The sequence below is a fragment of the Neopsephotus bourkii genome, unplaced genomic scaffold (genome assembly GCF_033783945.1).
Source record: "Neopsephotus bourkii isolate Nb327-2 ecotype Australia unplaced genomic scaffold, CSIRO-AGI_Nbou_v1 NB_887, whole genome shotgun sequence".
NCBI classification, from domain to species: domain Eukaryota; kingdom Metazoa; phylum Chordata; class Aves; order Psittaciformes; family Psittacidae; genus Neopsephotus; species Neopsephotus bourkii.
In genome coordinates, this window is record NW_026901381.1 from 682494 (window position 1) to 706246 (window position 23753).

The following is a 23753-nucleotide window of genomic DNA, read 5'->3' on the forward strand; positions in this document are numbered from 1 at the left end:
CACACGGCTTCATTATGCACCTCATCTCGGGGGGGTTAGTTTGCAAAGCAGTGGTTGTGTTTGAAGCCCTGTGTTGGACTCGGAAGTTAATATATTTGGTATTTAAGAGTCTGGCAAGAGAATCTCTGTCCCCATATGCACGCACAGCAATGAGGCTGGGATGTAGGCATGCCTTCACTGTTATTTTCCCCCCGTCTGTCCTATCCCTAGAAAGCCATATGCCACCCTTAGGCTAACATAATGGGAGCTTGTATTAATGATTATGAGCTAGAAATCATCCAAGAGGAGTTGAATGGCCTTTGATTCAAGCTTTGTGAGAAAATATGACTCAGGAGGGTTGGAAATTCATAGAACCAGAGTGGTTTGGATTGAAGGGGCCTTAAAGCTCATTCAATTCCAACCCCTGCCGTGGGCAAGGACGCCTTCCACTAGAGCAGCTTGCTCCAAGCCCCATCCAACCTGGCCTTCATATATAGAATTTCATGATGCTCTCTCTTGAGGTTCACTTCTCTCTTTTTGGGCTGCATTGGTCAGGGGCTTGGGATCCTCTTAAGGGACCGAGCAGGAATTGAAACAAAGAGGTGAAAATGAGAGGGAGTTGTTGACTCACCTGCACTCAGAACCATCTTGAGCACACATCTCTGGAGAGCCTACGCTCGGCAGGGTTTCTATAGGCATCGAGTGCCTGGTCTGTTGGCAGCTTACAGAATGCAAACTCTATGTATGTATGCATGTGCAGAAGTGGTGATGGGGAAAGGAGATGTGGGCATGGGCTGAAGTATTAAAGCAAGCACTGAAAGCAGATGGTGCACTCTGGATTTTATAAAATAGGTTTCTTTTTTGGTTTGATTTCAATGAAAACTATCAACTGTCAGCATTGCAAACCTATTTGCGGCAATGCCATAGGTATTAGGAGTGCAGTTGTCCCTGAATCGTAAAAGGGCAGAGGGTTTTTCTGCTGCTTCCCATCTTCATGTTGATAGAATTGTGTGCTCTGTATGCATTAGAGCTGAGCAATTACATCACAGCCTTCCCTCAGGATTGATTGCTGTTCAGTGACTCTTCCTGCTTCCTCTCACTTGTCAGTTGGTCACATCTCTGACTCTCATTACATTTAATATTGATACGGCTTCAATTTTCCACTAAACTGGAAGTGTTTAAGGGTCTGGAATGGATGCAAAGTGTCTCGATGTATTCTTTACATGCTTTAATTCTTCTCACCGTGAAGAAGTTCAGAGCTGGATTACTGCCTTCAGAAGAAACGAGTCTTTGCTCATTCAGTGGTGAAGTCTGGTCATCAAGATGTTAGAATATGTGCTGCTGAGCTCCTCAGATACTGCCATGAGAGCAGGAGCTGGTGCCAGCAGCTGTGTTCGGTTTTGGGCACCTGCTGCCTCTCCTTTCTCGGATCTCCCACTCTTATCTTCCACTCCCAAAGTTGGCAGTGCCCCCAAAAAGGCTCTGTGTTGAGTTCTGAAGCAGGAGATCGCTACCGAGCTGGGTTCCTGAGTCATTGGTCACGCTGCAGGGGAGTTGGATGACAGAGTTCTTGACTGTGGCAAGGTAATGGGTATCTAGTGTGAAGCTGGTTCTGTTGGGTTACTAAGGTGCTGCCCTTCCTCAGGGTGCTTGGAGTCTTCTCCAAGTGGGCTGTGTCATCTTTTCTCCCATATAAATCCCTGAGACAGGGGATGCTGGTTTGGTTTGAGATCCTGTTTCAAGCACCTTTTGCCTCTGATAACATCAAGAGGAAGATCTTGGTTTGGTTTTGACTCCAAACTGTTAAGTCCAGTATCTAAGTCCAGTATCTATTCAGTTTCCTGTGATTGCTCTCCTGTGGGTTGCCTGAGGGAGAAATGAACCCTTGGTTTAGCAGCAGAGTTCGGCTCTGTTGACCAAGGGCTAAAAGATGGTTTGTGTCCCAGGGCTGGTGTTACGAGATGCTCAAGCTCCCTACTGGGAGCTGGAAGTGAAACTCACCTGGCTGGGAAGTGAGGAACCCAGATCTTGCTCATTTCCTAAACAGTTTACTTACCCTTGGCAAGTATTAGTGCCCATGCTGTGCCTTCTGTTGGTAAATCCAGGTCTGCAAAGAGGTCCTGGCACATGTGGAGAGACAGCAACACTTGAAGCAGTATTTCTTACTCTATTTTATTTAGGCTGTGCTTCACTCCCAATGTAGTCATTTTTTCCCCAGTGCCTCCATTTTCCAACTGCATCTACACTCATTTTAATGTTCCTGCATCCATTCAGTGCAGTGTAACTGGTTTGGGAGTAGTAATTTCCCCCCCACTCCTGAAAGGTGGCAGAATTAAATCCCTTGTCAGTGCCTGCAGGAGAAATGCCCTGTGGTTAGTAACAGTAGTGTCCTTGTGAAAACTGATCCTGCCGTTGTGCATTGCATCTTACCGCGTTATAGGAGGGACCACCTCTTGGTGGTGGGGCTGATGCCTTCTCCCTGCTCTCAATGACTGCCCAGTGCCACTGAGTTAGTGCCTTGTGTTCATTTTGCCCTGCAAGCATTTATCCAGCAGGAATGCGACGGGTAATGGTTTGGGTACCCCAGGGATGACAGATGTGTGTCCAGTAAAGAGCTCCCGGTGCGCATGACCTACCTGCTGAAATAGTGCTGTGTGCCATAAAGAGCCCGTGTTCCTCCTGCCCATCTGCTGAGGATGGACAGCCCTGCAGCTGCGAAAATGGAACACCAAAGCTAAGCGCATCTGTCCTGCCTGTAACAACCTGCAGGAAGAGAAATGATATTCAAAGCAGGCTTTTGTCAAACGGGGGCAGTGATTCCTGGTGCAAACCTGTTGTGTGTGGCTTTGGCCAGGGACTTGATGCTGCTAAATCAACCCTGCCTGCAGAAAGGGGGGACTTGGCTTCCCCTGCTTGAACTGTAGATGTTCAATTGCAGCCCTCTCAGCTGCTGTAAGGGATGAGGATGGATGACACACATGGCTGATGCCATCTCATCCCTCAGCTACCTGGAGCAGCCGCTCCGTGCCATTAAAGTGATGGCAGATCCCATAAACATGTTGCACTCCAGCGACTGCTCCCTCTGGCACTGAACTATGACCAAGAGGAAGGTTCCTCCTGCTCTGTCAACTCCCCCTCAAATAAATAATCATAATAAGAGGCCAGTTTCTGAGGTTCCTGCTTGGCCAATGTGCTGCTGTCGAACACAGCCCTGAGAGACAGTGAAGGCTGCAGCCCTTGGCAACAAACAGGGCTCTGGCTGCCTTGTAACTGCCTTGGCTTGAGGAGGAGGTGGTTATGGGCGTAAAGTGTTCATCATCTTGTACTTGCTTTGCTGCTGCTGGGTTACTGTGTTAAGTCCAAAGTAGTAATAAGTGAACAAGCAGTGACACTGCAGCCTGCTTCATCTCCTGGTCCTCATACTCTACTAGGCTTGATGATAAGAAGAGGAGGAGATGAAGGCAGCTTGTGTTTGGCAGAGGTTTGGATTGTGCGCTAAAGATGCCCAGGAAGGGGGGATCTGGTTGGAAATCTGGTCAATCAGGTGGCTTCCTATTAGGAAGCACTCTCAGAAGTAATCCAGGGCAGAAAATGACTGGATATGTAGGTCAGCTCATGTATTCCATAGCACCTTTGCCAAAGGATGCCTTTTCTTTGCAGGTGGTTTGCAACAGCGCACTTAGTGGCCACCTCCTTTTGAGTACACCCAGCACTGCCCTGGGCATCAGTGCATGTTGTGGCTCTCAGCAGCACCTCTAATGTTGTGCACCACCTTGCATCACTGCATCCTGCTGCTCCACCTCTGCCTTCGCTTAGCTTCCACCCTACAGGGGATCCTGCAGCAGTCTTAGGGGGCTTTGCTTTGGTTTGGGGGTGCATGTGCCATTGTTTGCTTTAACAGCACAGTTCCCAACAGGGGACAGCGGTGCACTGCTGAAGATGCTGTCATTTTTAAGGAACTTTCCTAAACTTATCATCCTAAAAGCTGTATTGTGCAGCAGCAGGCGGGCTCCATAAATCACTGATGCCTCTTTTTCTTCTCTTTCCCTTCCTTTCTCTCCTGCGCTCTCTTTATTCCAAGCCTGCGGATTTGGACGCCTGGGTAAGCTCTCTTTTTTGTGTCTGGGTCTTGCTTATTCCAAGTGTCATGTTGTTACTGCGCCTGTACAGATTGTTATTGCTCAGCACAGATGCAGGATTTTATTTTCTGTCATTACATTTTAAAAGGTGTTCAGCTAGAAAATTGCATATTATTTCCTCCATAAAGATTTTCACTGGCTCCTTTTGTGTAGCTTACAGCTGCTGAAACCAAACTTGATCTGGTGATGTGTGGTGTTGGCTGGGGGAGCAGCATGAACAGGAGATAGGAATGGTTACACCAGGGCTGCTTTTGAAGGCCACGAGTCTGCATCTGGGTTCTAAACTGAAACAAACCCCAGTCATTTGCCTTCAACAGGATGAGAGGAAGGACAAAGTCCCTCTGCACATTTCTTGTAGGCCTCCTTGTAACAGCCTTCTGTACCTAAAGGAGCTACAAGAAGCCTGGAGAAGGGCTTTTGACAAGGACATGTAGAGGCAGGACAAGGGGAATGGCTTTAAATTGACAGAGGGGAGATTGAGATGAACTCTAGGAACTTGTCTGGTACAAGCTCCCTGTAAAGCTCTGCTGTTCAGTCTCGGGCACGATGTGCACAAGCTGCCATCGCTGTTTCAGTGTTGTCCTTTCAGCTCTGCTGTTCCCTTTGGGCTTGGTCAGGAACATGCCAGGCAGCTAATTTTGGAGCTAGTTCTGTTCTGTAGTGAATTGCTGTCAGTTCCTTCCTCTGCTCTTGGAGCCTTTAATAGCAGTTGTTTTCTCCCCTGCCACCTGGACTGCTACCAGGACTGGAAGAGACACGGGAAAGCATGAGATAGGAGAATTTGCAGTTGTGAAGTGTGGTGAGCTGAGGTACCCAGGCAAAACATCTCTGCTGGGCTGCTGCAAGGATGGGGCTGCTACCTCGGGGGGGGGAGCTGATATCTCCTCCTAGCAAAGAGATGAGGATGCAGCAACAAGGCAGTTGATAGAGGCTTAAGGACTTTTCCTTTATCCTTGTGGCTTCTTTCCCTGGATTGCCTCTGCCTGAGTCTCTCAGCGACATCTCACTCCTTCATCTGTGCCTGGTGAATGTGTTTTGCCAAGAAGATAAATATTTGTGCACTGATTTGCCAAGTGCTGTGACTTGCCTTTGAGGAGGTTCTGTAGACATCGAGGTATGGACCTTCTCTTCCAGCTCCACTTGCCCTTTGCAGGGAGGGGTGATGTTTTGTCCTCCAGTGCAGTCTTCTCCGTTGCCCTCTCCCCAAATCCCAGAATCCCAACAGGACTGCAGGGAGAGACAGCCTGATGGTCGCCATCAGCTGTGGGCTGTGCTGTTGCGGCACTTTATTTCTGGGTGCCGCATTCCCTACTGTCATCTGACCCTGCTAACAAGCCCTATTTTTTTTATCCCAAGCAGATTTCCGTCCTGGTTTTCCTGTGTAACGAGGTGATGGGAAGGGGCCGTGATTAAAAATAATAAGGATCTGGTGCTATTTTATGGGGGGCAAAGCCAAAGCTGGGCTGTGAATGGCTGCAGCTTGAGCAGAGCCCAACGCCAGGAGCTCAGTTGCACTCTCTGATGCGTTGCATGTTGGTGTCAGCTCAGGACGTGGCTTTGCTCCTCCAGAATGAACCAATAGTACTGCGTTACCTCAATGAAGAGGCTGGGAAAAGATTCCTTTAGGGCTGCCTGTCAGCTCCCAGGCCAGGGCTGGAATTCCTCAGTTGGGGCAGGATGTAATGCACAGCTTCAGCAATGTGCTTTCACAGTTTGCTTCTAAATGGGTTACTTGATAAAGGGGCGAGGAGGAGGCAGAGAATCACACATGGCTCTGCCCCAGCTCTTTGTCACCCTTCAGAGCAGCTCTGAGATAACCAGGAAGAGTTGGGGCTGTGGAAAAAGTGTAAAGATAAAACGTAGGAAGAGTTTGAACCAGCCCCCAACCAGTCCCTGGGCCCATGTCTGTGGAAGCTGTAGTAGCGTGCTGGACGTGTACCTTCAGTGTCCTCTGGTAAGAATGCAACGGTTGTAATGTCTGATGCCAAGGGAATTCTTGAGCTTTTGCCTGACTATATCTTATACCTGCTTTTTGTACAGAGAACAACTGCCTGTGCTGGCCTTGAGTTGAAACAAGGTAGATTTGGATTAGACATTAGGCAGAAGTTCTTCTCTGAGGATGCCAAGGCGCTGGCACAAGGTGCCCAAAGAAGCTGTGGCTGCCCCATCCCTGGCAGTGCTCAAGGCCAGGTTGGACACAGGGGCTTGGAACAAGCTGCTCCAGTGGAAGGGGTCCCTGCCCGTGGTTGGAGCTGGATGAGCTTTAAGGTCCCTTCAACCCAAACCAGGCTGGGATTCTGTGATGATGCTGTGATTCTTCTGCACATCTGTGCTGTCCCATGCTGCTTTTCCAAGTTTTGGTTGCAACCTGTATGTTCCACACCACAGTACACTCTTCCTCCCCTCCCTGCTTTGTTTCTGTCTTCATTTCATAGGCTGTCACACACTCTGTGTTCTACACTCCAGTTTTAGATGTCATCTCTGGGCTTTGGTCATCTCTTGCCTGACACATTCAGGCTCAGATGTAGCTTCTGCAGCATGGATGCAAAATGCAGCTTTGTGATCCCTGATTTCCAGTCCAGTGTGTTAGCATGCATGTCTTCCCTTCTCCTTCCTCCTTCTATTCTAAAGGCCTTTATGTGAGAAGTGTATCTGATGGTTTGCTTGACACCTGCAATCTCGGGCCCCTCTGAAACTGTCATCATCTCCATAGCTGGCAGCTCTGTCTGGGACATCACAGGCCTCTGACTTCAGGTAGGGAATAAGCAGCAGAACGAGAGGATCTCTTAATAAATATCCTGTATTCGTACACACATGCTTCTTGCACGTCCCTTGTTGCCTAACCCAGTTTGGAACAGTGAATGTTTCAAATGACACATGCTCTGACTGTACCATTCACACTTCAAACATCATCAGAGAGTGCACTAAAGTTTCTAGTAATAACAGCTGGGAATAGAGGGAGGCAGAAAGTTACTTTCAAGCAGATCTGTCACAAATGGGATGTTTCTCAGTAGATTTCAATGCACTGAAACATCAGCAGCTCTTAAAAGCAAGCAAAGCATGGAAAATATGTTTGAGTGGTAAAAGTTTTCTCTGCAACCTCTGGCTCGTCATACAGCTTATATGGGTGGTAAGTGGGACACAATGGGAGGTAATACAGAGCAGTTACTTAGGGGGGCAGATGAGGGGAATATGAAGTTGTGGTCTGCAGTTGAGAGATCCAGCTTTGATTCTTTGCCATCACTTTTGCAAGGCCCAAGGGAATGAAGTCACTGCAGAATGTGCCTGCTGCAGGGTGCGCTGCTGTGGAGGCATCCTTCGCTGTGAGCATCCCAGCTCCATCAGCTCTGCTTGGGAAGCCCTGGCTCCTCACCGTGCACTGCAGCACATCTCTTGCGTGTCCTGCTTGAGAGGTGAGGTGTTTGCTTTGTGGTCCCTTCCAGAGGTGTCATAGGGACAAATATGCTGAGTTTCTTGGTGAGTGAGGTCAGGCAAGCTCAGAGGTTGAAGAGATGAGTGGGGGTGCAGGTACATGGATCCATGCCTTGTCAGAAATAGAGCAAAGCCTCTTGCCCACCACAATTGTTGCACATGTGGGTAGCCCGCTACCCCAGGAGACCAGCACTGCCGCATCATTCGCTTATTTAGATGAATCGGACACTTCCTTGTGATTTTAAGGGTTCATTTTTTGACTCTTTCCCTTCTATTTCACACAGAAAGCACCTTCTGAATCATGCAGAGGGGTCACTGTGTTTCTCTTCTTTCTTTTCCTTATGTCTTTTCTCCTTTAGGAAACACAAATCACTTGCACAGTAATGTGAGCGTATGGGTGTTATGCAGGAGAACCAGGGTCCTTTGGGCATCCTCCAGCCCACCCTGACACCTCCTACCTGTTTCATTTCAGTTTGGACTTGATCAATGCTTTTCTGTACAGAGGAAGGATGTTGGTTCACAAGGACAGCTATGGTTCTCTTAGAAGGAAAGGGTCATAATTTTGGCACTTCAGGTGCCCATCAGGTGTCTCTTTGGTCGGGTTGCATGTGTGGGGCAGCTCATTCTCATCCCTCTCCCCATCCCATTTTGGCTGGATGGAAGGTACAGCTCTGATTAGACTAAAGGCAGAGATTTTGCCTATAATCAAGAGCCTTTGAGAGCAGAAGGGTTTCGAAACAAGTCTGTAATGCTTGTGCATTACTTGGCCCTGCTGTCTGGGATGGCGAGCATAGGAACCAAAACATTTCTTTTTCCTTGAAAAGCAAGCGAACAGACACCACCACAAGCCCTTTATTTCACATTCTCCTTTCCTTGCTTATTTATCCACCATCCTCCACTGCCTAGCTTAAAATCTCTGCTAAGCCCTATTATACCACTGCATTTCCATCAGCAGGGGAGCAGAAGGAAGGCAAAGCACAGCAACTTGCTTTCAGATGTAATTTTTCTCATTAACAATGGCTTTTGGCCATAAAATGACAGGTCTGAGCCCACGGGGATGTTTCTGTCCTGGCTGCTTAATGATATTGGACCAGCATTTTCTGTGCTGTACCATCATCATTAAAAGTGAAGAGCAGTGCTGCTAGGATGCTGCAGATGAGCAGGGTTTGTGCTCCTGTTAAACGGGCTCATAATGCTGGGTTTGAAAGGTTCTCTGCCTGGTGCTAGCTTATGTGGCCCCAGGAATTTTGGGGTGGGATGGGGAAGGAAAGCCAGTGCCATTCTTCTTGCTGCTGTTGCTTGTTAGTTTTAAACTTCAGAAGTTTGGTTCAGTTCCATCTGTGCCATGTTTTCTTAATGCTGCTTATGTTCAGGGGCAGGACTGGAAGGAAGGAAGTGCTGCTGGTTGTAAAGAGCTAAAAGGCAAAAGCTGTTGCTGTAGCCACACAGACTTTGGTTTTTAATTGAGCACTGTGTAGTTGATGGCTGGGTTATGCTTGAGCACGAGCTTGTATCCCAAATGTGCTGGTTTGGGAGGGTCACACTCAGCCTTTGGAAGATGGAAGAGGAATTCCGTGACACCCATCTCCCCTCCAGATCTGCAGCATCCAGCCAGAGGGGCTCGGGGTGCTGGGGGGTGTGCAGAGAGCATGTGGGGAGAGCCCTTGGTTATCAGGGTAGCGCTGTCGATGTCTGGAAGCAAACTCAAGGTCGCTGAGAATGTCTGTTGTGATAAAGACGTTGCAGCAGAGCCTTGTTTTGGATCTTCCTCATGATTGTAGGGATGTGCTGAATCTGTAGAAGTTTCCTGATGTTCCAAGGGGCAAGTGTTTATCAAGTGGAGGGTTTGAGGGTGATTTTTAAGGGAGGGTAAATAACATTGGATTAATGAACACCGTCATTCATGAAAAACAAAGACTTGCATGAGGTGGAGTTCTGGGAAAGGCAGTAGGAAGGTGTCACCTTGTGAAACTCAATAGTTTTCATTTAATAAGGAGAAGTCAAGGTTATGAGTTTGATACTAGTAAGGATGTCTCAAGCTTGTGGGAATAATCCAAGCTGAACTGCAGGGCTGAAGGTTTGCAGTTCCACTGGGAGGGATCCCATGCACCAGTCCTGAGCAGTGGTTGTGTTCAGTCCCAGTCTGCACTCCATGTGCTTTCCCTGGACTCTCACTTGCTATTTCTCCTTCTAGTGATGCTCTTTGGTGGTTCTTCCAATGCTCTTCTGTTGTTCTTCCCAGGAGGCTGAGCTGCAAGGCAGGGAGGCCGAGATGAAGCGACAAGAGGCCTTCTACAAGGAGCAGCTGGCCCGCATTGAGAGGAAGGTACGGTCAGCTTGTCCTTGATTTGTGTCCTCGGTGTTCCAACAGCATCAGACACGGGTTTGTGTGGGTGCAAAGGGCAGAGAAACGAGGAGCTTTGTGCTGAAACCTGGAGCTGTCACTGCCAGTGTGTGTCTGCCCCTTCCTCCTTGGTGCAGTGCTGAGAGCAAATCTGAGCCACCTGCATTTGAGAGATGAGCTTTAGCTGTGATTTAAAAAGGAAGATTTCTCCGAGTTCTAACTTCATTTTCCTTTTCGCCATGGGGTTGAGGTGAATGTTAATTTGAAGCAAAAATAACCTTGAGTCTTCTGGTTTTTATGCCTTTTGTTGGAAATCCTTTCCAATGCTGCTGACACCCCCCAATTTTGCTATAAAGATGAATTAAAGTTGTATTATTAATTTCCCCCTGGGGAGCCCACCAGTTCACAGAGCGCTGCTGCAGCGCTCTGCCTGCTTCTTGCTGGATAAGCCTTTCAAATGAACCCCATTTAAAGAGACCCTGTCAAGCATCTTTTAAGCCTGCAATGACCTTTGAAAATCCATTTAGGGATTTGCCTATCTCCCTGAAACGTGGGATTTGCTGCTCTCTTTAATTGTTTACCATGATGAGGTTTTAAAAATTGATGCCATAAAAACAGGAGCAGGCGCGCTGCTCCTCACCGGTTAATGTGTTTTCCCTTCCTGGCAACGTGGAGTAATGGGATAAGTAGTCTTTAGTTTTTAATAAATGTGGAGAATTACCTTCTCTGAGTTGAAGCAATTAGACCTCCTGACAGGGAGGTGCAAGCATCCTCCTTGGAGTTGTGGTAGGTGCTAGAAGAGGAATGCAAACAATGGGGAAGGTGGGATGGAGAGAGTGACATCAGTCTGCTTTACTACCAGTGTGGTGGTGAATAGGGAAGATGGGAAAACAGCAGATTATAGAAGTGGCAGCAAACTGCTGGTCCATCCTTTCCCCTTTTCATTCCCTGCTCCTGCATGATTGTCCACGCAGCTTTTGAAGCCATTGATGGTAAAACATGCCCATGAGCAGTTTCACGTGGTGCACTCGTGCAACACTTTAAATCCATCGAGTTCATTAAAAAGCCTACTTTATTAAAGCTCCCGCTCGGTGTTGCACTCAGATTTGTAAGTGCTATTTGTAGATAATGGGGATTGTTGAGGGGAATTGCAAGCAGTCTAGCAGCTCTCCTCCTAATTATCACAGTTGTCCATATGTTCATACGCAAAGGGAATTTTTGCAATTCCTTGCTCCCATGCTGTGTGCTCCCATTATATTCTCTCTGGATCTGGCTTCGCAAAGCGGAAGCGGCAGGGAAAATCCAATCTGTGTGTGTCAGTCCTTTGTGGCCAGTGAAGTGGGAAGAAGTCACTGTCCAGGCTGCATTGTCCCCTTCTTGAAGGCTTTTGTTGGGGGTTGTTCCCCTTTTCAGGTCCCTGTTCCTAGCTACAGGGCAACTTTGGCAATAAGGTGATGGATATTTGTAGCGCAGCATCTTCTTGGGGAGCAGGGCGCTTTGCCCACAGTCCTATTCAAACTGCAGAGTTGCATAGAAACTATCTCCTACTTCTTTTGTGTACAAGGAGGTAAAAAGGACGGGTTTTCTTCCTCTCCTGAAACACTAAGGCAGTTTCTGACCCTTAAACATGAGTGTTTCGCTGGTAATAAAACAGAAGAATGCCTCCAACCGTTTGTGTGGATGGGAGTGGGAGGAGGTGGGGGCTAGGAGGGAGAGGAATGTGCTTGGAACAGTGTAATAAAGCTTAATTGTATTAGTTTTGAAAAAGGGTTTTGATCTTCTCTGTGGATAATTTTATTCCTGTAATGGTTGGGAAGAAGCAAACCAGAGCGCAGAACAATCTTCTTTATTAGCTGTTGCCTTTCTATAATCCTGCCTTTATTTGGTGAATACACGCAGACCTTGACACTTATTTATTTATTTTCCCTTCCACTCTGCTAAAACCTTCCAACTCAGGGAGGTTTTTATGTATCTGTGTGTATGTGTGTGTGTATTAGAAGCTGTGGGTAAGGGGCTGCAGTGGGGAGCTCTAGAGCAGGAGCTTCCTTTCCCTGCTCTCAGAGGGGTTGGTCACTTGGAGCGTGGTCACTGGTAGTTCAGAGGTGTTGGGCTGGGGATGAATGAATTTGGACCTGGAAAGCTGAAGTATCTCTTCCTAAGGATCAGGCTGTCAGGAATTCCCTCCTCCCCTCCCCTGCTGTGTCTATACGCTCGTGTTGGCTTTGTCCCCACTTGTGCATGAGAACAGAATTCAGCAATAGGAGCTGGGATTTGGGTTTGAACAGTTGATGTTGAGGACTCAGTACTTTCCCAACAGGATGCTGAGAGCAGTTGTGTTATGTACTCCTTGCATCGCAGTGGATGCTGCCCTGAATCCAACACGGAGCCTGGCCTGTTGCTTCTGCCAGGGGTCCCTGTTCGGACAAGGAAGGAAGATGCAGAACAAAACCCTCAGCAAAGCAAAGCTCCCCCCTAAAACTTTGGGAGAAGAGCTTAGAGAATAAGGTGCGTGTTGTCACTTGGGGGCTGCCACACGTCCTGCTGCAGAAGGGGTTGTTTTCATTCAGTCTTCTTATTCACTGTAATGGAACTTGGATTCCTGCCATCGCTCCTCTCCATGTCTCAGGCAGCTTTCCTGAAGCCTTGGTTAGCTCTTCCCTTCCAACATCACGTGGCAGCCTGTGCCACAGGTTAACTTATCCACTCTGTATATTCTCTGTCACTGGTTTCAAATACTCTTTTACCCCCCATTAAATATCCTTTATGTGGAAGAGATAAAAGGAATCCTTTTCCTTACTCATTATCTGTAGACTTCTGTCCCCTCTTCTACCTTCCATTAAGCAGAGCAGTCCTTACCTTTCAGCCTCTGCTTGTGTGAATAAGTTTGTTCCAGGTTTCTCATTCCACTTGTTTGTCTTCAGGCCCTTTCCCCCTGTGGCTCTGTCTTTGAGATGGATTGGCCAGAATTGAACTCGGTACTTCCCTTGACTGCAGCGCATTGTGTGAATACATTATCCTTGTATTGGGTAATCTCTTTCAGAGTGCTATAATCTACTGGACAGAGCATGGAATTGGAAGCAAAAACCTGCTCATTTTCTAATAGCAACTTCTCTTCTGGGAGTTTGAAACAATTGCTTAGTCCATCTATCTCGGTTATTCCATCTATGTGATGGAATAGCTTATAATGAGAGGGCAAAGTGTTATGAAACAGTAAAGCTATAAAAATGCTAAAAAGGCTTTGCCTTTAGCTTTGCACGAGATGAACTAAGGGGGTCCCTTATTTCAAATGGAGCTTGGAAACTCCGTTTCTCTGCTCCCTCATTAAGATTTCCCCAGGAAAGGGCAGGTATGAAGAGGAATGTCAGTGTTTCAGCTTGTGGGGTTTGCTCTGCATCTCCCTCCTCATGGCAGGGGGTTGGAACTGGATGAACTTTAAGGTCTTTTCCAACCCAAACCAGTCTGTGATCTGCCAAAGCATTGGAAGGTGATTACAGCAGTGCTGTGTCACACTGAAGATCCATCTAGTTCAGTGTTGGGGACCTGACTGTGACCAAAAGGGGAGGTCCAGCAATGAGCATCAGATCAGGGCAGGTGTATGGGATAAATTCCTTGCGGAGGATCAGCACACTGGTGATGCCCTTGGTCTTCATCACTTTGATCACTGCAGTTGTGTGTTTTACTCTCTTGGATCGCTTCTGTGTTTCTGTTTTCCGTCTGTGTTTTTCCTGTGTAATCAGGAAAATTACAGGGAATAGATCCTTTGAACTGACTATTCCTTATATGACTGCATGTGATGACAGGATCTTGGAGCTGGTGATACAGACATTCCATTCCACACCTGCTTGTACACTCTGACTATCCAGGTATTATCCAGTAGAAGTGGTTAAACTTCTGCCTCTGACTTGTTGGAGTAATTTTACACCTCATCCATGCAATTTGGGATTGTTTCACAGGAAATGTGTCTTGCCTCGACTGTCTTGAAGGTGCTTTTGTACTGAAGTGTTTGGACAGAAAGAACAGGAGGTTGGACCTAATAACCTTAGAAAAACTCAATTTGAGCAGCTTAAGTTGAAGTTCTTTCATGCATTTATGTGTTACCGAGGAGCACCGAGGGAAGGAAGGAGCTTGGTATAAACAGTTAACATGTGCACTGCTCAGCACTGGGTTTTTTACTAGGGATTCCTTGTGTGCATCATCCTCCAAAAGGATGACCAAGAAATGCAGCCTCTCTGGAACCCTTCAGATGCCAGCAGGTCTCACTGAGTGCATTACTTGTGTGCTTTCTCCCAGGTAAATACCTGTTGGCCTCCTTTTGCTTGGCCTCTGTTGGGTTTAACTTGACACAGGTTCAGGGCGGTGGAACATGGGCAATTCTTTGGAGTGGTGTAAAGGGGCAGAGGAAGCTGAAGTGAAGCTCTTGCTGTAGCTGATGGCCCTCTTCTTTCTTTGGCTTCTCCTAAATTCCAGCTCCCATGGTATCTTTTATGGGGTGGCCGGGGATGACTCTGAGCAGTGAGGACATCAATATGCAACATGTCTCTGCTTGTAGCTTCTCAGAGCAGTGAGTAGCACCCAAGGTATTCATAAGCTGTGAGTATTCATGCAAGTAGGAGAGGAATGCATTCAACACATACCCCTTTTTTATTATTAATAAGCCAGACTGCACCTTTTTCTGTGCTGAGCTTCACAAATCTTGTACTTGTGTCTGTGGCGTTCCCCTTGTTTGGTTTGTTTAAATTCATCTCCTTTTGCCCTTGCGCTTCCCATTTAATTCATGTTTGGAAAGCATTTAGGATGTGTAAAGAAGGGGAGGAGAAGTTATTTCTGTTTGTTGTTCTCACCGCCCTTGATCCTTCTTCTTGGAGCAGTCTCCCACTTCTGGTGCACCAAGGTCAGCCCTCCATGGGAGCCCACTGGCATGCTGGTGCTTTTTGGCCTGCAGCTCACCTTGCTAAAAACCTCCATTGAGGAAGTGGCAATAGCCTGGAAGAAACAAGTCTTTTAGAGCATCTTCACGTTGGGTCTTTGTGATCAGTTCAAAGCAGGTTCTGTGGGGCTGGACAGGCTTCTGTAGTGATAGGACAAGGGGTAATGGGTTAAAACTTAAACAGAGGAAGTTTAGATTTGATATAAGGAGGAAATTCCTTACTGTAAGGGTGGTGAGGCACTGGAATGGGTTGTCCAGGGAGGCTGTGAATGCTCCATCCCTGGCAGTGTTCAAGGCCAGGTTGGACAGAGCCTTGGGTGATATGGTTTAGAGCGAGGTGTCCCTGCCCATGGCAGGGGGTTGGAACTTGATAATCTTAAGGTCCTTTCCAACCCTAACTATTCTATGATTCTATGTGGCAGGGAAGTTGAAGGGGATGAGGATCAGTTCCCTTACTTGGGCTCCCAGGCTGTGTGTCTGTCCCTGAGACCTAGAGAGTATTCGCCTGCCTTTGAAAAGCCAAGCCATGATGAGGTGTTACCTTCAGCTGAGCCCTCTGCCCTCACAGAGGGAGTTCAAGATCCAATGCCCTTTCCTAGAGGAAATGGTAGGTCCTGCCAGGTGTCACCCACACCATTGTATTTCTCCATAAACTGGCTCTTACATCTCCAGGCTGTGTGTGAGCCACTGCTGTGTGTAAGGGCTGCTCCTTCCACTAGAGCAGCTTGCTCCAGGCCCTGTGTCCAGCCTGACCTTGAACACTGCCAGGGATGGGGCAGCTACAGCTTCTCTGGGCACCCTGTGCCAGCGCCTCAGCACCCTCACATCTTCCCCAGAGCTGGATCAGGACTGCGGGGGGTTCTCCCAAGAGCGCAGCAGAGGGGGAGAATCCTCTCCCTGAGCTGTGCTCCCACTGGTGGGGATGCAGCCCAGCACACACTGTGCTGGGTCATGGGGAGCTCGTTTTGAACCTACAACAGCTCTGATCTGCCTGGGCCAGTGGAGCAGCGTAACGAAGCACTGAGTTCATCCAACTGTTGATTTTATCTTCTGAGCACAAGGAGAATAATCCCCACTATGGTTTTCTGAATCAGGCTGGTAAGATCCATCCTAATCATCCAGATCACTTCCCATCACTTGGGCTGTGTGGACGTTGTCTTCCAGGCAGCAGTGGCTCTGGCAGTCTCTCAAGGCAGAGCCTTTGATATTTAGAGAACTGAAGGTTTTGTCCTGTGAATGGGAACAAAACGAAACCAGAACGAGCCTGAAGTTCTCATCTGAGCCAGTTCTGATCTGCCATCATCTTCCTCTTTCCAGTTATCCACAGACATTAAATGTCATGTTGGGGGGGGGCGAGGAGTGCGGCACCCATAATCTCTTGTTAGGGCTGAACATCCAGAGCAGGCTGCTGATTCCCAGTGCTTTCCCATCTTCCCTTGGCAGGAGAGGTTGCTCCTGGCTGGACTTCCTGTACCCTGTGCTGCTCTTTGCACCCATTCCATGGCTGTTTTGCTGAAAGCTGGTGAAGTTTAGGAGTTAATATAGCTCAGTGCAGCAGGTTTTAGAGATCAGATAAATGGATTGGCAATTTGATGAACTCAAGGAACATCTCTAATAGGGTAAATAAACCACGTTAGCTGTCAGCGCTGCCTCCCTGCCCTCTGCAGTGCTTGTGTTCTGTCTGTGCTGACTGATGGACAGGACATTACATCAAATCACAAGCAGCCTCTATGCAAACAGCAACCAAGCATTTGCTTCCTTCCAGGATCAGTGCAGGGATGCGCCTGCAGTCTGTGCTGATGGGTGAGCTGACAGAGCCTCACGGTGGTTCTGTTTCCCTGGCATTCAGAGTACCTTTAGAGGGGAGAGAAGGATGCTGATGGGCTGCTTCATCTCAGAGAAATCCATCCTCAGGCTCGACTTGTGAAATAAATGTGGCAATGTGTGGTTTGAACTTAGTGTCTTTAACACTGAATTTAGCAGCTGAATTTAGATAACAATCTGGTATCTGGTCTCATCAGTGTATCACTATGAAGACTTGTTAAAGGCAGAACAAAAAGACCTAGAATGTGATCCTCTCTCTTTGTTAGAGCTCAGCACTGGAGTTATTTGTCAAGTCTAGTCCAAAAAGAGCAAAACAAAGGGTGCTTTTGTCTTACTTCTGAGAGCTTTCCCCATCAGCTCCTATTCCTGCTCCCCTCCCTTGCTATCTTTTATTCATCCCAGTTTTCCCTCCACTTCATTCATTTTCTTATTGCTAATAGCTTCAACTTCTTTTTCCCCCTCCTTTTTGCGCTGCACATATGCTTGTTTATAAGCAGAGTGGTATTTATAAACATGTGTATAGACACATAGTGCTGTTACCAGTAAAACCAGTGCTGCTTTTCTAATGGAAAGCAGCTTTCGCATGAACGTACATACATACACGCATGTGCGCGCATGCAGTCTGTATCTCACCTATTCCTCTGTGCTGTAGTTATACCTTAGCACCAACTGCATGTTCCTGCACTAAATACCAGTGCTCTTAGTTCTGTGTCATTCACCAACCAGTGCACAATTAGGTTTTGGCCCTGTTATTGCAGTATTGGCTATTTCATGAAGCTGTAGCGAGTGAGCGCAGTGAATTGATTAAATCTGTTCCAAACCTTCGGCTGGAGTCGGCGTGTCGGTGGGGATTTGGATGATTGAAGCTTGTGCTTCTCTTGGGATATTCCCCATTTCGACTTAGTCTTGGAAATGGATTCAGGTAGACAAAACTTCCCCATGTGGGTGGAATCCACGTGCATAAGAGCCTGACTTTGGGGACTCTGAGGTTTCCATCATGACTTGAGCTCAGGCCTTGGCTTTACTTTTGTTTTGAACAGGTCCTTAGGATGATGCCCCTGCCCTTACAGAACATGCTGTCATCACATTAATGGACTATATGGCTAATAATTCCTCTGTCAATTGGGCAGGCTCTATGGAACACCTCAAACTGGTGCTGAATTCAGTAGTCCAGAGACCAGACTTTCAAAGGGGACTGCTTCATATTTACATGGGAAATGCCTTGTGCCCTGTAATGAAGGTACCACATGAAACTGGTGGTGATCCAAACCCATTGACATCATGCCCAGGGCTGTGTCTGGAGCTGTGGCAGGCAGCAGCAGTGGGGCTGCTCTGCTCTCTGGGTGTTTGCTTCTCATGCTGTATTCAGAGCCTGATACCCCTCTGGGCAATGCCCCTCTTCAGCTGACCAGCAGCCCATGGGCCTTCTGGGCTCATCCTTGGAGGCTTCACAAGCTCTTTGCAGCACAGAGATGTCTCTTACAGTGCTTTGTCCCCTTCAGAGGACAAATGGCTCTGTTAAAAAGCATGGGGGAGAGAAGCTCACTAAAAGCAGGGCAAATGAGACTGTCAAATGATGGAGAGGAAATTGCTCACCAATATTTCATGATTTCTTTCTTATCCCTTTTCCCATCCTTTCTCCTTTGTCCTCTTTGGCTTTTTTTATCTCTGGATAAACATCATGTTTGTTTTCTGTTTACTGTGTGGAGCATTTCAATCCATTCTGAATAGGAGAATAAATACGAAGAGATACTAGTGTTCTTTTCTGTGGAATAAGTGATGCCTTGCAGGGAGCGCTGGAGATTGTGGCAGTGCTATTGTAAAGACAGGCCAAAGGAATCTCTGTTAATCCATTTTCTTCCTTTTTGTTATCAGTGTTTCATTTTATGTTTTACTTTCCTTTATAAGTAACAGTCAATACTGGGCAGAAAGAGCCTAAATCCCTTTTTTTGCCAGCTGTAAAATAAATACCCGTTGCTTTATAATATTTGTCCATGTATTACTAATAAAGGGGAATGACATCGAGTCATCCTTGTAAAACTGCTTTTGAGCTGTGGAGCTGGGAACTTTTTCCAGGTATTCATTAACTGAGGTTTCAGCTCTGTACAAGGTAAGTGAATGTTGTCCTCATTCTAAGTGGGACCCCAGTGCTTAAGGTTCACATTTCCTACAATAGCTTTTGTTACTGCCTTTTGGGTTCCTGGCTATGGTGTGTTTCTTCAGATGTGCTGACTACCCATAACTGGAGCTTGAAGGTTTGAATAATGAGCTCCTGAGCAGCTCCAGGAGCCAGCGGGCACTTCCCAAAGTGTGGATTTGTCTCTGTCATTAACAGCATATGGGGACCAGTGAGGTCCTTGTGGTCTTTTGGGCTGTGATCATTAAACCAGCCTGTCTTTTTATGGTATACAATGGGATGAGGAGGCTGCAAGTGAGAGAACCCTGCCTGGAAACACAAATATCTTCAGAAGATGCTCTGGGAGTAAGAATAAAGAGAAAGTACAGTGGCAAAAGGAATTGCTGCTGAGCTAATTTTTCTTGCTCTCTCCCAAGTTTGCCTCTAGGATGGCAGTTTTCTCCCTTCAATAAATAAATGCAAAGATGAGAATTGCTGCCAAAAACTGTCACATTTCTGGAACTTTCAGCCCCTGATTATTCACATTAAGCCTTCCCCCCCCAGCAGTACAGTATTCTGAATATGTACACCCACCATTCTGTCAGATCTGTGCAGTCTGCGTCTGGTTCATCTTATGTGTCTTTGATGTGCTCCATAACGTAGGCAAAGAGAGGTCTGATAGTCTCTCTAAAAACCTGACAGTTTGTGTGACAATCTGTCCACGAATCCGCAGGCTCCTTGTCAACCAAATGAGCCTTTGAATAGGGGAGGTTTGCAGAACAGCGCTTGCAGCATCGCATATGCACCAAGGGGCGAGGACAACAGGCTGCCGGGTAACCTGAGCGCTGGCTGCGCTTCCCGTCATCATTCCAGGGACATCTCATCATTGCTTCTTGGCTGGTTCTCAGCCCTGCACATGTCGGGGTTATTTAGCAAAGCTTGATTTGCTGGAAGCTGCACATGGAGAGTGATTTGTAGTTGGTGGGGGGAGGAAGAACCCTGGGAGCGGGTGGAACCTGCAGGCTCTGCTGTGCTGATGGGCTTTGGGTTTCTTATAGTGACTGGTCCTTGCAGGTCCCTTTTCCCGTGCAGGTGCATGGATGTGACGTTATGCTCTTGGGAGGCTACCCCCCAGCAGTCCTGATCCAGCTCCAGAGCAACAGCACAAGAGGGACGTGGAGCTGTTGGAGCGAGGCCATGGAGATGCTGCGAGGGCTGGAGCAGCTCTGCTCTGGAGCCAGGCTGAGAGAGCTGGGCTGGGTCAGCCTGGAGAAGAGAAGGCTCCTGAAGGGGAGACCTTAGAGCAGCTCCAGTGCCTAAAGGGGCTGCAGGAAACCTGGAGAGGGGCTTGGGACAAGGGCCTGTAGGGACAGGCCAAGGGGAATGGCTTGAACCTGCCAGAGGGGAGACTGAGCTGAGCTCTTAGGCAGAAGCTCTTCCCTGTGAGGGTGCTGAGGCGCTGGCACAGGGTGCCCAGAGAAGCTGTGGCTGCCCCATCCCTGGCAGTGCTCAAGGCCAGGTTGGACACAGGGGCTTGGAGCAAGCTGCTCCAGTGGAAGGGGTCCCTGCCCGTGGCAGGGGTTGAAGCTGGATGGGCTTTAAGGTCACTTCAGTCCAAACCAGTCTGGGATTCTGTGATTTTCTTCAGTGTTCTGTGGTCTTCTCGTGTATCCTAATACCTTGGGTCCCTCCTGTTCTGGCTTCCTCTGGGAATCAGTGAATCGCATTCCTGAGCTACCTGTTGTGGGAAAGGATGAGGTCATGATTGCAATTTAGCTTTTTAGAACTGGGACAAGATCTGGGCAGCTGCTGCAGTTTATAAATGGGCTTGAGGGCTATTCTCAGCAGTGAGAGCAGGAGTTTCAGCTGCAGCCTGCCCGGCTGAGGCGGTGGGAGTTCTGTCAAATACCAGCTTTGGCATGATGGCATCAAACCTTAGCTATAATGTTCCTCCCTTCCCAAAATAAGCTCCTGTGATGGGCCTGACAGGGGAATGTGCGTAGTATCTTTCTTAATGTATGACAAGTACTTGATGACTGCCCTTTTTCTGGTTTGGGGCTTTTTTCCTCTCCTTCTCTCCCTGTGAAGCGCTGGTCAGCCTCCAAGGGGAGCTTTCAGCTGCATCCCTCAGCACTCTTGGTATTCTGGCAATTCCCTTCTTTCTGTCTTTCCTCTTTCCCTTGGCAGTGATTCTCGGCATGACCATCACTCCTCAATGATGCCCGGTGGTGAGAGGCAGCATCCCATGGTTGAGGAGACCATCCAGATGGATGATGGCCTGGTAGGACCCTGGTATCCCTATGGGATTTGCTGTGCAGCTCCCAGCATGGGCTCAGGGGTTCAGCAGTCATGGCCATGCCCTTGAAGTCATGGCACTGTTGCCTGTGAGGGTCAGGCGGGTGTAAGGCTTCTCCAAAGCAGATGCTGAGACCCCTTGATGTTTAATTGATGCCTGGGCAGCCCCTTTACCTGCACGTGTCAGGTATAACTGATTCCAGCCCTTACTGTGGCTTCCTCACTTCTTGTACTGAAGTCTCAGGTAGGAGGAGAGCATCATTCTGCTCTCCTCCTGCAGTTCTAGTGTTAATGTGGGCCATCCACGTTGCTGTCCTTGTCAGAAAGCCTGGCTTGCCTGCTGGCATTTTATGGCCTTTCCCTTTGAAGGTGCTTTTAAAGTCCAGACTTTGTTTCAAGATTTACTAATGCTTTATTTGCAGTCTTTCACCATGGGGTGCCTTAAAGCAACCTCACATAAACTCAGTGCTTAATTCTGTCTGGGGTTTTTCTTGCTCCTTATTCCCCTTTTAATTGCCTGTGCACTGTTGATTCCTTTGTTGCTGGCTGCCTTTCTGGCTTGAAGATGACATGAGGCTTTCTGCATGTTTCCAGTGGGGTATTTGCAGAGAGGTTCCTAACACCATCTTTGTGGGGTACCTGCTTTAATTGGGGTCTCCGCAGGGTACCTCCATGGAGACAGCCTTGCTCTGGTGTGCAAGCTCAGCCTTGCTTTGTAAACCCATTTGCAGCCATATGGAGGATCTCGATGTGGATCCTGGTTGTGGGAAGTCCTGGGAAGCGTGGTTTTGCTTCCCCTGGTACTTTAGGGGCTGTAGCTTACCCTCTTTGTGCTTGTTACACACAGGATAAACCCAACCGTGGTCCTTCTCCCAGCTCTGCCTCCTTCCCATGCTGTGGAGATGGGTACTTGTGGGATTTTATCTTTGAGGAGCTGTCTAGATACGCTGCAGGATTAATGTTTTCCTCTCAACTTGGGACCATATCTCAGTCCTGAGAAGCCCTGTGCAAACAGGAGCATCCTCCTGCCCATGCCGAGTTTTGCCTCCCTCTGTTGTTGCTGTGGACACTGCTCTTTTTGCTGTCTTCTCTGAATCTTCATCCAGAACTTATGATCTCACAGCTTATTGCCGAAGGAGAGCGTGGAATGACCCAAACTCAATGCTCTCGTTTCATTACTGGCCTCCGCGGGAGGAGTGGAGGAACCCACACAAGAACAGCAGACAACAGAGCTGTGTTTAGAAGTTGGCTTTGGCTGATAAAAGAGCTTTTTTTCCATACCAGCAAGCTGTTTGTAGCTGCTTGCATCTTGCCTTGTTACCTTTTGAGGAAAAACCACAACTGAATTCACATAAAAGCAGTTTAACCCTTGGCTTCTCTGCGCTCGTGATAGGCTTTGTATGCGTGCTTCTCTTTGTTAATTGGCTTCTGTGTGCGCTTGTGCTTGATAGGAAGGAGAAAACGTGAATGATCTCTTTTAGCTAAGTGCTAGCTGATACCAACAAGTGGGAACTCGAGAGGAGTGAGCTCAGGAGCTGAAGAGGTTGTTGCTTCAGTGTATCCTGAAATCCCCGAGTTCCCTGGTTAGGACCGGAGTTGAGAGCAGTGATTGATCGTATTAATTGACTTTAACACATCCAAAGGGTTCAGTGAACAGATGGGTTCAACTCATCCCCATCTGTACCTGCAGGAGGGGTGTGGGTACCTGGGGTCATTCTTTGCATCTACTGGGAGCTGTTTATGTGAGACTTGGAGTGATGGGGGTGAATAAATACCCTGATTTATGGTGTGGGAACCCCGGTGCTCCATTGCTTCCCTTGGGCAATGCTGTGAGCAAGGGGAGCTCCTGAAGCACAGGTTGGATTCAGGGACTCGGAGCAAGCTGCTCTAGTGGAAGGTGGCCCTGCAGGGGTTGGAACTGGGTGAGCTTTAAGCTCCTTTCAACCCACACCACTCTGTGATCCCATGACTGACCTTTTCCTGTGGCTTCCCGCTGTTCCTTGGGGCCGCAGCTGTGTCCAGGACACATGTGTGTTCCCCATTGCTGCAGGCAGGAACGGTCGTGCTGTGTTCTCGGGGTGTGTGAGGTCTGATTTCTGCCTTCAGAAGCAGCTGGATGCAGGAATGTGGACGTCTCCCGGCTGACATTTGAGACTTGAGAAGTAACCTCTGCTTTCCTTTCCCTTTACTAAACCTGTGTGTTCCCTGCTTGTGGGACCTGCCATGTGTCCCCCCTGCCTCTCATGCTTCTTTCAACTCGAATGGAGGTTTGCTGGGAGATGGGGAGCACGGATGTCAGGAGCAGGGACCACAGCAGTGCTCTGTCAGGTGCAAGGCACATCCTACCATCTACTCCCGGCTGTCGCAGGCAGCATTTGTCAGAGCCCCCCTGTCCTGCTCTGTTTCATGAGCTATCACCAGCATTCATTGCTGCTGGCAGCGTTTCAACAGCTCTTAATCCTCTTTGGATCTTTACACACTCTGGCCACTGACAAGCTTCTATAGAGGTGTCAGGATATCTCTGGATAGCCACAGTGATGGTGCTGTGTTGGTTTGCGGTGCTTTGAATCCAAACCCTTTCTGATCTCTTGGCTCAGCCGGTACCTGATGGGGAAATCTGCGGCCCACTGTCAGAAAACTGGTGTTTGATGCTGCTGCTTGATGTTCACAACGAATCTGGCCTAAAACCTCATTAAT

The 23753-nt window shown here is 48.1% G+C and overlaps 1 protein-coding gene across 3 annotated transcripts in view; it reads left to right on the top strand.

Annotated features, from left to right (window-relative positions):
* The window catches only part of CHCHD6 (coiled-coil-helix-coiled-coil-helix domain containing 6), a 105803-nt gene that overhangs the window by 26590 nt on the left and 55460 nt on the right, over positions 1–23753 (top strand). For 2 of the 3 annotated variants that reach the window (XM_061357151.1, XM_061357152.1), the window contains exon 5: positions 9793–9876. In XM_061357151.1, the coding sequence (XP_061213135.1) occupies positions 9793–9876 (84 nt within the window). Of the gene's footprint in view, positions 1–4060; positions 4082–9792; positions 9877–23753 lie in introns of all 3 variants that reach the window. The other variant, XM_061357150.1, reaches the window with a different exon arrangement.